This window comes from Brachyhypopomus gauderio, unplaced genomic scaffold, assembly GCF_052324685.1.
Source record: "Brachyhypopomus gauderio isolate BG-103 unplaced genomic scaffold, BGAUD_0.2 sc137, whole genome shotgun sequence".
Lineage (NCBI taxonomy): Eukaryota > Metazoa > Chordata > Actinopteri > Gymnotiformes > Hypopomidae > Brachyhypopomus > Brachyhypopomus gauderio.
This window is the reverse complement of record NW_027506958.1, coordinates 175,001-187,363: the sequence shown is the minus strand read 5'-3', so window position 1 is coordinate 187,363 and position 12,363 is coordinate 175,001. Positions and strand designations below refer to the sequence as shown.

General features: G+C 47.1%; 1 protein-coding gene across 5 annotated transcripts in view; it reads left to right on the top strand.

Annotated features, from left to right (window-relative positions):
- The first annotated feature begins 1,193 nt into the window (after positions 1–1,193).
- arhgef11 (Rho guanine nucleotide exchange factor (GEF) 11) overlaps positions 1,194–12,363 on the top strand; it is a 23,624-nt gene continuing 12,454 nt past the window's right edge. For 4 of the 5 annotated variants that reach the window (XM_076994210.1, XM_076994212.1, XM_076994209.1 and 1 more), the window contains exons 1-18: positions 1,194–3,294; positions 3,919–3,951; positions 6,739–6,830; positions 7,225–7,329; positions 7,557–7,606; positions 7,700–7,757; positions 7,976–8,175; positions 8,776–8,847; positions 9,051–9,158; positions 9,252–9,300; positions 9,412–9,449; positions 9,888–9,977; positions 10,124–10,192; positions 10,599–10,703; positions 11,216–11,314; positions 11,616–11,658; positions 11,809–11,905; positions 12,056–12,178. In XM_076994210.1, the coding sequence (XP_076850325.1) occupies positions 3,260–3,294; positions 3,919–3,951; positions 6,739–6,830; positions 7,225–7,329; positions 7,557–7,606; positions 7,700–7,757; positions 7,976–8,175; positions 8,776–8,847; positions 9,051–9,158; positions 9,252–9,300; positions 9,412–9,449; positions 9,888–9,977; positions 10,124–10,192; positions 10,599–10,703; positions 11,216–11,314; positions 11,616–11,658; positions 11,809–11,905; positions 12,056–12,178 (1,466 nt within the window). In that variant the 5' untranslated portion in view covers positions 1,194–3,259. The remainder of the gene's footprint in view (positions 3,295–3,918; positions 3,952–6,738; positions 6,831–7,224; positions 7,330–7,556; positions 7,607–7,699; positions 7,758–7,975; positions 8,176–8,775; positions 8,848–9,050; positions 9,159–9,251; positions 9,301–9,411; positions 9,450–9,887; positions 9,978–10,123; positions 10,193–10,598; positions 10,704–11,215; positions 11,315–11,615; positions 11,659–11,808; positions 11,906–12,055; positions 12,179–12,363) is intronic. The other variant, XM_076994211.1, reaches the window with a different exon arrangement.

The window sequence follows — 12,363 nt, the reverse complement described above, 5'->3', positions numbered from 1 at the left end:
GTTATTTTCCTGGTGGCTTTGGGCAGATTCAGGTACACTTAGCCTTCTGATCAAGGAATGGAAAACATCAGAAGATAATGTGAGGAAGCCAAATTCCTGCTGTATGAAAAATCACAGAAAACAACACTTGCGTGATGTTGTTTACGCAACATACAGTAAGTGATTCACTAACACATGACACCACTCACAATATCCCCGTTTAGAAGAACTGCTGACAATGTCATAAGCATCTTGCACATCTGGACACTAGACATTTTTATTCTGTGCCAATATATGCACACTTTTAATAATTTATTATATGGTCACTATATGCTGTTACTTGTACCTCCTGGATTTGGATCTTTTAAATGTATTTGTATTGTTATAATGTCTTCACCCTAACTACTATTACTGTACAGTGTTGTGTGTCTGCAGCTGGCTGCTAAATTTCCTATAAATCAATAAAGAATCTATCTATAAGCAGTTTGAGGCCAACGAGTTCTCATAACTGACAGTTATCACAGTGACAAATGAGTTGTAGTTTACTTAGATGTTTGAACCCTGCAAAACACTGTAATACATTATTCACATTTTATGGATAGCCTCTCACACGTTAGATTGAGCATGACACATGGCTCTGTATAATGCACATTGAGCCCGCAAGGTACATGGCAGCAACATTTGAAGAAAGTAAGCAACACAACAGGCTGCTTCTACATACAAATGCAGACTACATGTATTTACATTTTACATTTATGGCATTTGGCAGACACCCTTATCCAGAGTGACTTACATTTTTATCTCATTTTAACACAAGTGAGCAATTGAGGGTTAAGGGCCTTGCTCAGGGGCACCTCAGTCATGGCCTCAGGTCTGGGAATCGAACCCACAACCCTCCGGTCACAAGACCAGTTGCCTAACCACCAGGCCATGACTGCCCTGGCAGTGTATGCCCTGACATGTAGGTCCTTAACAGTGCACCACTTAATTATATATACTCAGATTATGGTTATTTGTTGTTCTGGCTTGCATGTAGCGACCGGAAAGCTTCACTTTTGCTAAGTCGCTGAATTATGTGCAGTAATGCAGTGAAATGATAACATAGACAAGGTGTAACTGCTTCATCATGCTTCTAATGAACATTTACAGTGACAGGCAGTAGGATTTCTGCAACGCATACGACAGAGGGCGACCGTGTGTCCGTTTGCCTCTCCAGTCAACAGACCTATGGATGGTGTGGCTTCGATAGCATGTAAACCAAATTGAAAATGATTTTCACGCTTGATCTAAAACGCCGTCGCGCACCACATAGACATTTTTGGAAATATTGAATGGAATCAAATGGACTTCGAGCTCGACAGCAGAGGACGTGGATGCTTAAGACAATGGAGCCTCGGCCAGTGCAATGGATAAATCTGAGCATCAAATGAAGCTTGCTGACCATCAGATTTACAGGAGTTGCACCACCGATTTCATTACTTGATAGGCATTATCAGTCGGGATTTTTTATTTTCTTAGCTAACAGGACGTTGAATGTTCCATTTGTGTTATTTACTGGAGCTCTGCTCCTCTCCCCGGAGCTATCCATTTAACTGAGCCTGCTCGCCGGTGGAGCTGTAGTTTATTAAGGTTGCACATCCCGAAGTTTGGGCCCGGCTGTCCGCCTGTGTGTGGACACCGAGCCGCCGGGGGAGAGTCACACGGGGCCGCGGTTCCTACCCAGTGGCGAGGACTGTGTGTTGGAAAAACTGGAATGAGACTGTGAACTAGCTAGCTTACTAGCTATTAGCTGTTTTTGTTTTCTTCTTAGCTGCTGTATCGGGGCACATTTCGTCTCAAACGCCTCACATCTCGTACGTCAACACTTTAAAGGGTTATTTTAGATAAAATAATTCCCCTTTTTGCCCCAGCTGCAGCTAGCTGGCAACAACATGCAGTGTGTGCGGTGCAGGCGCAGCTAGCTGCGTGTGGCTGAGGTGCAGCAGTCGCTGAGATATTTGGGGTGTTTTTTTGGGAGGGTTTGTGTTTGATGGATGCACTTTAGGTGTCGTGGGGGGTTTTGTGATTTTAATTTTTTTTTGTAGTCAGTCAAGTCACCGGGCCACACAAGCGTGTCTTGGTCCACATATCTCAGTGGGGTGGCATTGTTAGCAGCTAGCCGTTGGCTAAAGCCTGCTTTATACCTCCGGACACGGACGAATTTCGTCCGTCCGTACCAAACGTAGCCTCCGTAGGGGGCCACTATACCTCTTTCCGTTTCCAACGTTGTTATGATTTTTTTAAATACATCCTCTAGAGGGCAGTATAGTCAAATTTCCGGCACCAGCGCACCAGCAATCTCCTCCCAGCTGTTTTTGCATCGCTGTTTATCGCGATGACCTGGCACCGTAGCAGAATGTAGCCTTTAACCAACTCGCAAAGTTTCTCTTCTAACTCGAGCGTCATTTTTTAAAGTCCAGTACTCTTCTTCATTGATTTTCCCGAATTGGTGTACGTTCGATGCTTCTGACTCTCTACTGCCCCCTGATTTGCGGTTTATATTGCTCCGTTACTACGGATTCGTAAGCGCTCTGGCAACGGACCCACTGACGGATGAAACGACCTCCGGAACCGGACGAAAGGGTCCGTATCCGTAATTACCGTAGGGTGTGAATGGGCCTTAAGGGGAAGGTTGTTTTGGGAAGACACCTCGGAGGTTGTGTGTTGTCCTCCGTGGTTTTACTGCTTAATTCGGTGCTGAATTCAAGTGTAGCTTTTTAAATAGATAGACACTTTTGCTGTGATTAATAACTACGTGTTGTAGTTGTGATTGTTTCCTTTGATAGAAAGTGTTAGGGGTGTTTTGGGTGTTTGGCTGAATCTAAATTAGGAGGTGCAGCTCATGACACTGGCACGTTTGGACGAGTGTGGCCTGATATTAAGTTAATGTTAGTGAATTAAAAGAGCAAAGACGCGCTGAATATTTAGGGATTTAGTCTTGTGTGTTAGTGCACCAAACATGGGGCGTTAAAATGTCTGGACAAGAACACAGCTGGCCAGCTAGGTGCTAAACTAGGTTAGGTCACTACTGCAACTCTGCATGGATCTCACACGTCGCTTCATTAAACTAGAGTATGAGTTTCAGTCCCATCGTTTTGACACGAGTGAAACTGTAATTACTCGCTCAGAGATCAAATTCCTGTGAATGAACCGAGACAACGAAGCTAAAAGGGACACTAAAGAGATGATCCAACACTGAGCATATTTCACTACACACTAGTGAAGGAGCTTCTGGGCAGACATGAGTGTCAGACCTCCAACATCTACTCTGGACAGGTATGTGACCGACCCGCCTCATATGCACCTGGGAATGAGCAGGAACACCAGTGGCATGACTGGACAGCATGGCTTTAAAGAGGCTTGTTTATGACTGAGGTGTGATGTGTCTTCACCCGTCCACATAACTGCTGATCCTTTTACAAGCTTTGTGTAAAAACCCCTTTGGATAATGTAAAATTGTACTGCAACAAGCCAGCATCCAGTATGGCCCCCGCACCCCACAGGTTATGGTGCACGTGCTTTCGATCTTAAGATACAGGTTTTTCCACCTTTCCAAACACACATCTGCTGTGCTGTCTGTTTCCTTGTTTGCAGTTCTTGAACAGCCTCTGTTACAATAGTCAGTCTGTGTCGGCCCAGACTGCACCATCATATGTGCAGATTAGTCAGGCAGTAGTTATGGTGATAAGGTCTATCGTTGTTTGGCAATCCCCCATAACACCCCCCCCACCCCAGTTCATGACGTGTCCATGTGCTCATCTGGTTCTGAATTGTGTCTGTCTTTGTGTAAATGTTTATCTCTGATTCTGTCCACTGCTGTCTGCCTTTTTTGTCTCTCTTTGTCTTTGTCGTCGCATGCACTCACTTCACCTGTGTCCCTGTCTTGTTCCTGTCCGGCAGGACAGCCGTTAAGAAACCAACTCACCTGACCAGGTAAAGGCTACCTGACCAGGTTAATGTGCTACCTACGGCGGAAGTATATTCCTCCTTCACTTTAAGGGTAGCTGTGATTTTAGGTTTTGCAAAAGATCTTAACAGAAGACTATTTGCCTGTATGGATGTTATTGAATTTCTTCCTTGTGCAGATAGCTATGGGAATCCTGCTTTAAAATTGTTGATAGCCATGCGAAGCCTGCATTGAGTTTTTCAATGTTTAACCAGTAAAAAGACACAGTAGCTTAGCATATTGTGATATTTTTTTGGAATTGGTCTCCCCATCATTTTTAAGAATACAGTTTTTGGTTTTCTTCTCTTTCTCCCTATATTGTCCTTTCAACTGTTTCTCTTTCTTTCTTCTCATCTCTTTCTCACTACTCATGCCTTCTTTTAGCCCGCTTGCTGCTTGGTGAGTGTGATGTTCTGTTCAGGTCTCAGGTGCAGGGGGAAGGATCCTTAAAATTACATATCATTAAACAATAACAGTAAACCATTTGATTTGATTCGTAGACTAGCGTGAATTAAATCATGCATTAATACAGGTTTGGACTGTGCGATTATCGTGATTTATACTATTGCAAATGACAGGTGCAGAACATCTCTGATTTGAGTGAAAAACCTGTGTTCCCTGAGCCTGTCGATCGTAAATTCACCACTGCACTCAGTGTAGGGCCTCCGCACCCACACACCCCAAAATCACCACCTGGCAGTGTCAGGAAGTTCGTCCTAAAATCTCAGTTTATGTACATGCAGCAAATGTATTAAAACAACCAATAGCAGCCAGGCACAACACACATGCCACCTTCAAATGAAGTCTGTGGGACTCCGTAGAATAACTATATGTGGAATTGGTGCCTCCTCTTGCAGGGGAAAAATAAGTCACTTATTTATGACCACAGCAGAATATCTTAATGATCTAGAATCGTGGGTAAATTGCGGAGATAAACCCCAGCTGGTGTAGTCCGGCTGTGATCAGGAGTGTGATGACCCACGCACTCGATGTAGCATCTTTCTTGTACAGTGAAACGCAACAAGACCTGCATGACTGCTAAACCCTTTACACTGGGTATCAACACCAGTGTAGTACTGCTGCTCACTCCCAGATCTCCCACCTGGGCACAGTAGCGTCTCCTTTTATTTGAGCTTCTCGCCACCAGCTCTTGTGTCAGGGTGAATTTGCTGTGATGGTGTGTAGCTGACGCCATTGACCCGACAGAGTGTCTGAGCAGGGTTAAACATTTCTACTGAATGCAAAGCAGTGATCCACAGTAGTGGTGTACTGTCAGAAACACTAAGATGTGTACAAAAAGGGGAAACTGTATGCAGTTTCGCTTCCATAAGTGGAAGAGATGTTTTCGTTTGTGGGTTTTCCTTGGATCTCTCACACACATTCACACTCAGAGTGCTTACCAAATGACATATTTGAGCAGGTTTGTTATTCTTATTGTGCATTGCAAGTGAAACAAACAGCATCAAAATGAAACTCTTAGAATTCGGTTGCCACTTCCTCCTGCTGGCTGGCGTGCTGTAGCAGCGGCCATGATGGCCCATCATTGGTGTTTCTCCGGGCCAAGCATCCGCACGTTCACTCTCCACAATCCTCATCAGCGTCGTTACTCTATGGGATCAGTTTGCAAAACATTTTTTTTGTACTTTCATTTCTTACTGAGAAATGTGAAAATCCTTGTTGAGTTCAGAAGGAATGTGTTTGATTGTCAACAGTCATCTTGACTTAATAGCAAGTAGCAGACTTTGTATGCGGTGATTACCCATACCGCACTACTCTAATATTTCGCATTTTCTGCATATCATCATCTATAATAGCATTTCTCCGCGAACCTTTCTGGAATGCTGATGTTTCGTTTAGCTCAGTTGTGTTTGGTCCCACGACACCTGTGTTCTAAACGAAATCTGCATGATTCAGTAGTGCTTGTTTTCCCCGGCGTTGTAGCGATGGATATGAGAGTATATTCAGACACATCCCGTCTATGGACCCATGGGAAAACACCAGTGTTTTGGAAACAAATGGATTGTTATTGAGGGAGCACAAACAATTAGTTTCCCTTGTTCCCTGAGCCTCCAAAACGCCTGCATAAAACTGTAAATTGTCTTTTTGATCAAAATGTGCCTAGAAAGTAATGTGCATTTTTCATTACTGATTTGTCTTTTTTCAGCACCCTCCTCTCAGTCCAGACCCCCATCCCAGTCCACACCCCCATCCCAGTCCAGTCCCCCATCCCAGTCCAGACCCCCTTCCCAGTCCAGACTCACTTCCCAGTCCAGTCCCCCTTCCCAGTCCAGACCCCCTTCCCAGTCCAGACCCCCATCCCAGTCCAGACCCCCATCCCAGTCCAGACCCCCTTCCCAGTCCCCCTTCCCAGTCCAGACCCCCTTCCCAGACCCCCATCCCAGTCCAGACCCCCATCCCAGTCCAGACCCCCATCCCAGTCCAGTCCCCCTTCCCAGTCCAGACCCCCCTTCCCAGTCCAGACCCCCCTTCCCAGTCCAGACCCCCCTTCCCAGTCCAGACCCCCCTTCCCAGTCCACACCCCCTTCCCAGTCCAGACCCTCTTCCCAGTCCAGACCCTCTTCCCAGTCCAGACCCCTCTTCCCAGTCCAGACCCCCCTTCCCAGTCCAGACCCCCCTTCCCAGTCCAGACCCCCCTTCCCAGTCCAGACCCCCTTCCCAGTCCAGACCCCCCTCCCAGTCCCTCTGCTTGATCTGGACTGCAGATGTGCTGCACTGAATAACAGAGATTTTAATTGGTGCCTGTCCTTGTGTAGGTTGAGCAGCTTTACAGCGGGAGACTCGGAGCGCAAGACCCCTCTTGGCCATCAGAGGGAGCCTCTCTCAGATCTCCCCCCTGAGGGTGCAGGTACTGCAGTCCAGCCCAACAGCACAGACCTACACAGCTGTATGTCCAGCCCAACAGCACAGACCTACCGAACACAGCTGTATGTCCAGCCCAACAGCACAGACCTACCGAACACAGCTGTATGTCCAGCCCAGCTTGGGCTGTATGTGCAGAAGTCTGGATAGCAGATTGTGTTGGTGCACTGAAACCAATGAACCAAATGCCTTTTGTGATGACTTGCAAATGTTTCACTAGGACCTTGTTTTGCTGTTTAGCAAGTGTGCTCTCTCTCTCTCTCTCTCTCTCTCTCTCTCTCTCTCTCTCTCTCTCTCTCTCTCTCTCTCTCTCTCTCTCTCTCTCTCTCTCTCTCTCTCTCTCACACACACACACACTCTTTCCCTCTGTCTGGTTGCAGTACCAGGGCTGGTGCAGAGATGTGTGGTGGTTGAGAGGGACACCTTGGGTTTTGGTTTTACTGTGTGTGGAGAGAGGATCAAACTTGTGCAGAACGTTCGTCCAGGTATCTAGTACACACACACACACACACACACACGGGAATTCATACATACTGCAATTATTCTTTTATCCCCCAGGGTTATGTAACTAAATGGCTATAAGGGCTATAGCTATAGTGGACAGTGTGATGAACATGTAGTAATCTGCAGTGTTGTCTTTAATCTTTGTCTTTTGTCTCTGGCTTGCTGCCTCCTTCCTTTTGTGTATTCCTGCTGTGGTTGGTGCTCTCAGGGGGGGCAGCGGTGAAGGCCGGGGTACACGAGGGAGACCGAATCATCAAGGTACGTTTGTCCTCATGACACTGCAGGAAAGCGCGTTGTTTTTGGTCTGGAGTTTCAGCCTGAGTTCACGCGTCGACATCGTTTTTTTTCCAGGTCAATGGTGCGCTAGTGTCGTCCATGTCACATCAGGAAGTGGTGAAGATGATCAAATGTGAGTGTGAATTCTGCGTTCGTCTGAGCCCCTGGAGGGTTGCTGGGCTTTAATAACATCATGTCCTGGTGATTCCTCTGCTTCTTCTAAACATGTTTTTAAGTTTATAACATGGTTCTTTGTTTCTGTCTGTCTTTGTTTCTCCCTTTCCTTCCATCTCTCTCTCTCTTGCCTGTCTGTCTGTCTCTCCTCCTCTTGGCCTGCTGTCTTGTTCACAGCTGGGATGTACGTGGCCCTCACCCTGCAGGGTCCGCCTCCTTCGGTCGCCTCCGTCCCACTTCAGCCCCTCACGTCAGACGTCTTGCCCAATCACAGGATCGCGTTAGGGGGCGAAGCTCCGCCTCCCCCACCACCGCCACTCCCGCCTACAGGAATCGGTACCCCCACACAGAGAATCACCGGCCCCAAACCACTACAGGTGTGACACAAGACATCGAGTATTAAACCTCCTGGAGGCAAACACATCACTCACTCTGGGTATCCAGTGTTGAAGAACCACGGTGTTGGATTACTTAAATCCAACTGGAAAGAACACTTCCTGTGCTTATTATTGTACACGATGCTGTCACAACATGGTGGGATGAGAAGACGTAATCTCCTGGTCCCTGTGGCGGTCGGCCCGTGTTCTAGCGGTACTGTGCAGGTTCTTCATTCTCTTCCTGAATCATGCACCTCGTATTTCCCAGGCACGTCTGATTTCCAGTCACAAGACTTTGTGTCTGGCGCTGCTATAGCGGATGCCCTTGGCTTTTGCAACCCTCCTGTTGCTCTTGCTATATGCCCCCCCACCCCACCCCACAACTCCTGCACAGGCTGTTCAGCCTTCGTGCAGCCTTCCCCCCCCCGTGCGGGCTGTTCTAGTCTGTGCTGTTTTGACTTCAGTGCTTTAGGTGCGAGTCTGTCCAACGCTGCCGGCAGTCTTCGAGCAGATGGAATAAGTCCCGCACGGCCGAGCTGTTCTTAAATGTGCTAGCGTGGTTGTCTTCTGTTTCACCTTCATCTGCTGCTTCTGCCGCAGGACCCAGAGGTCCAGAAACACGCCACGCAGATCCTACGGAAGATGCTGGAACAAGAGGAGGCGGAGCTACAGGTATTCCACAGCAACCGGTCTGACCAGTTACCCTGACCTAGTAGGGCTCACGGACACACACGCACACACGCACGCACGCACACACACACACACATACTGCCATTCAGCTATTTTTAATACCCTGCGGATGTATTCAAATACCTTGCAGCCCTGTTGACCAATGACAAATGGGTAATGTTATTTATTTTTTTACCAATCTGCAGGACCTGCTGGACGAGAGGTCTCAAAACCCCTCCCCCTCTTTGGAGGAGAGAATCGAAAGTGCCAAACGGCGTGCTCACAAAGTCCGAGTGAGAATTCAGCAGGATCTTGTAAGAAGCCCCACAGTCTGATGAGACTTTTATTATATTTTTTATTTACATAAAATGGCACACTAAAGCGCAGCCTGGCTCTGTGTTTGACAGGATGGAACTCGCTCTGAGTCGGTGAGCGGCTACGTGATGGCCGGGGAGGGTGTGTATCTGCTCCGCTTAGGCTTTAATGCTCGTCTGGCCTTTTCTACGGTGGTTTTAACACTTAACTGTGATCTAGCACTGACTGCTTTTATTTTTTATGTCTCTGCAGGACGTTTGTCTATAGACTCAGGCGAAGGGGAATTTGACGTGAGTTGTGTTTGCTTCAAAATGTCTGATAAAAACCTGCGACCTCATTAATCGTATATGCCATGGTGTGTGGTTGGGGAGGGGGGGGGGGGTTATGTGTGTGCATGCATGTTTGCATGTAAGGGGGAAAGGTTGATGATCGCTGTGGTGTGGCGTGTGAAAGGACGCTCCTCTGGGGTGGGGTGGGGGGTGTTCTAGTTTTGCACTTGTCAGCTATAATTCTATCTCGTACCCCGTGAGTCACACCCTTCAGTTGGGAGGCATGAAAAGCTCGAGGTACCAGGGGCAGTAGGTACCAGGGGCAGTAGGTACCAGGGGGGGTATAATCCGTGCTGAGAGGTGATCTGTAGCCTAGCTGAGCAGGCCTCCTTTGTGGTCCTGTTGACTCCGCTGCGGTCCCGTTGACTCTGCGGTCCTGATGTCCTCTGTCCTGCGCAGGTTTGCGAGAGCCCTGTCTCCTCCCCTTCCTCCTTGTTCAGGACCCCGTTGCGCCACAGACACTCTTCTGACCCACAAGCTGCCGACTCAGTGAGACACACACACACTCCTCTCACACTTTGCTCCTTCGTCCTGTAAAGGCTGCCTTTTTAATGAACGCCTATTACGGGTGTCACGCAACCCAGACACAGCAAACAGAACCTCTTTAATTTGGCTCTGTGGACCTCTGGTTCTAGGGAGGCAAGGCACAAATAATTGGTCCAGAGGAAGAAGAGGAAGAGGATGATTGCTATACAATCAATGAAGTAAGTCCTTACTACCCTACGTTAACTGACCAATGAAGTAAGTCCTTACTGCCTTACGTTAACTGACCAATGAAGTAAGTCCTTACTGCCTTACGTTAACTGACCAATGATGTAAGTCCTTACTGCCTTACGTTAACTGACCAATGAAGTAAGTCCTTACTGCCTTGTTAACTGACCAATGAAGTAAGTCCTTACTGCCTTATGTTAACTGACCAATGAAGTAAGTCCTTACTGCCTTACGTTAACTGACCAATGAAGTAAGTCCTTACTGCCTTACGTTAACTGACCAATGAAGTAAGTCCTTACTACCCTACGTTAACTGACCAATGAAGTAAGTCCTTGTTGCCTTAGGTTAACTTTTTCTCTCTCTTTTTGTCTGTCTGTCATCGTCTGTCTCACGGCTCAGATGGACGGCCCGTTTCAGGACATTGAGCTGTTGAAAAGTCGCCCAGCACACATGGCAGTGTTCATGAGATATATATTCAGCCAGCTCCGGGACCCTAACCCACTGGTAAGTGTCGGACTAATCGCTGAACAAACCACACACAGAGACTCTTAGTGAATTTGAAATGTTCATTTGAATTGCTACATAGATTAAATATTAAATCGTTTATATCTCAGATGATATAAACATGTTTTAAAACAGTTCATGGTATCAGGCTGTTGTGTAAGCAGTGTTACCTCATCATAAGTGAATTGTGTACAGGGGATTTTTGGTTTTGTAATTAAATGAGGATCTGATTACTGCAGGCAGTGTTTTTCTGAAGCCCTAGCTGGTTAATATTGTGTGATGAAATAGCAGGTGATTTCCTCCTAAAATTTACTAACTTGGTGTTTCATGCATGTTTTAAAGAACAATCGGAACTATTTTCATACTATAGAAGTAATTTTAAATTTAATCTGAAATCCGTTTGTATAAATACTTCACAAAAATTATGGTAGACAGAATGTTCCATAAGAAGTAAGGTTTAGAGAATAACCTGCTTGTGTGTCTGTGTGTGTGTCCATGTGTGTGTCCTGTAGCTGTTCTATCTCTCTGTGGAAGCATATTTGGGCTCAAGCCCCAAAGACGCCCGAACTCTCGCTCCACAAATCTGCTCCGACTTCCTGAACCCTGATGCTGTGAGTTGTACCCTTGTGTAGTGGGACCTGTGCACACGTAAACAGATACACTCAATAACCTCAGACACCATCTTCCACGGCACAAGCAAAGCACAGTTTATGCAGTAAAATTCATCCAGTGATGTTACATCCAGCAACACGTTCTCAAATGAAAACCTCAAAAAGAGGAGCCAATCAAAAGCTCAGAACCCCACATCTGATCTTTACATGAACGGATCAGAAGCAGGGGACTATGGGGCATCTATCACGACACACACATCACAACGTCATCGTTGTTCACACCTCTCTCTCTTTCTTTCAGCCGCTGAAGATTAAAGTCAGAGACGAGTATCTCTCGGATATTGGTAAGCCCTCGCGACGCATGAAATCTGTTTAGATGGTACTTTGATGATGTCATAATTCCTCGAGATACAAAGTGCTTAAATTCCGAGGGAGGGTGAGAATCGGGAGGGCGGTGGTGTTTTGGTGCTGACGGATCGCGCTCTTCTGCACAGAGAGCCGTCTCCATGCCCAGGAGGACATCAGGGGTCCGCTCTCTGAGCTCCAGCAGCAGGTTCTGCCTGAGATCCAGCTCCAAATCCAGGACTACAGGTGCGGCACTGGTGCATTCTGGGTGTGGGGAGGCGTTGTTGGGAGCAGCAGTAACGCAGAAACGTGTTTTGGGGACCCGTGTCCCTGTTGTGTGACGGAGAGGGAGATGGGGTGGAGGGGACGGGTTCTGATGGATGTGTTCTGATGCAGGAGCAAACAGTTGATGGGACTGGGTTCGCTGTTTGGGGAGAGCGATCTTCAGCAGCTGGATGGAGACCCTGCCAAAGAGCGACAGGTGGTGGACAGACAGGTGGCGGCACTGTGGGAACTCCTGTAAGCACCGTACACGTTACACTTCAGACAGGGTTACAGTTCATCAGTACAGTTCAGAAATGGAGATCTTGCAGTCTGAAAATTGTTTGTGTTTATGGTATTTGATATGTGTGTGTATATGCAAGCCAGTTATTTACCCAAGGAAACAAGAAACCAGAAGATATCAACATGTCTCTGTGTCTGGA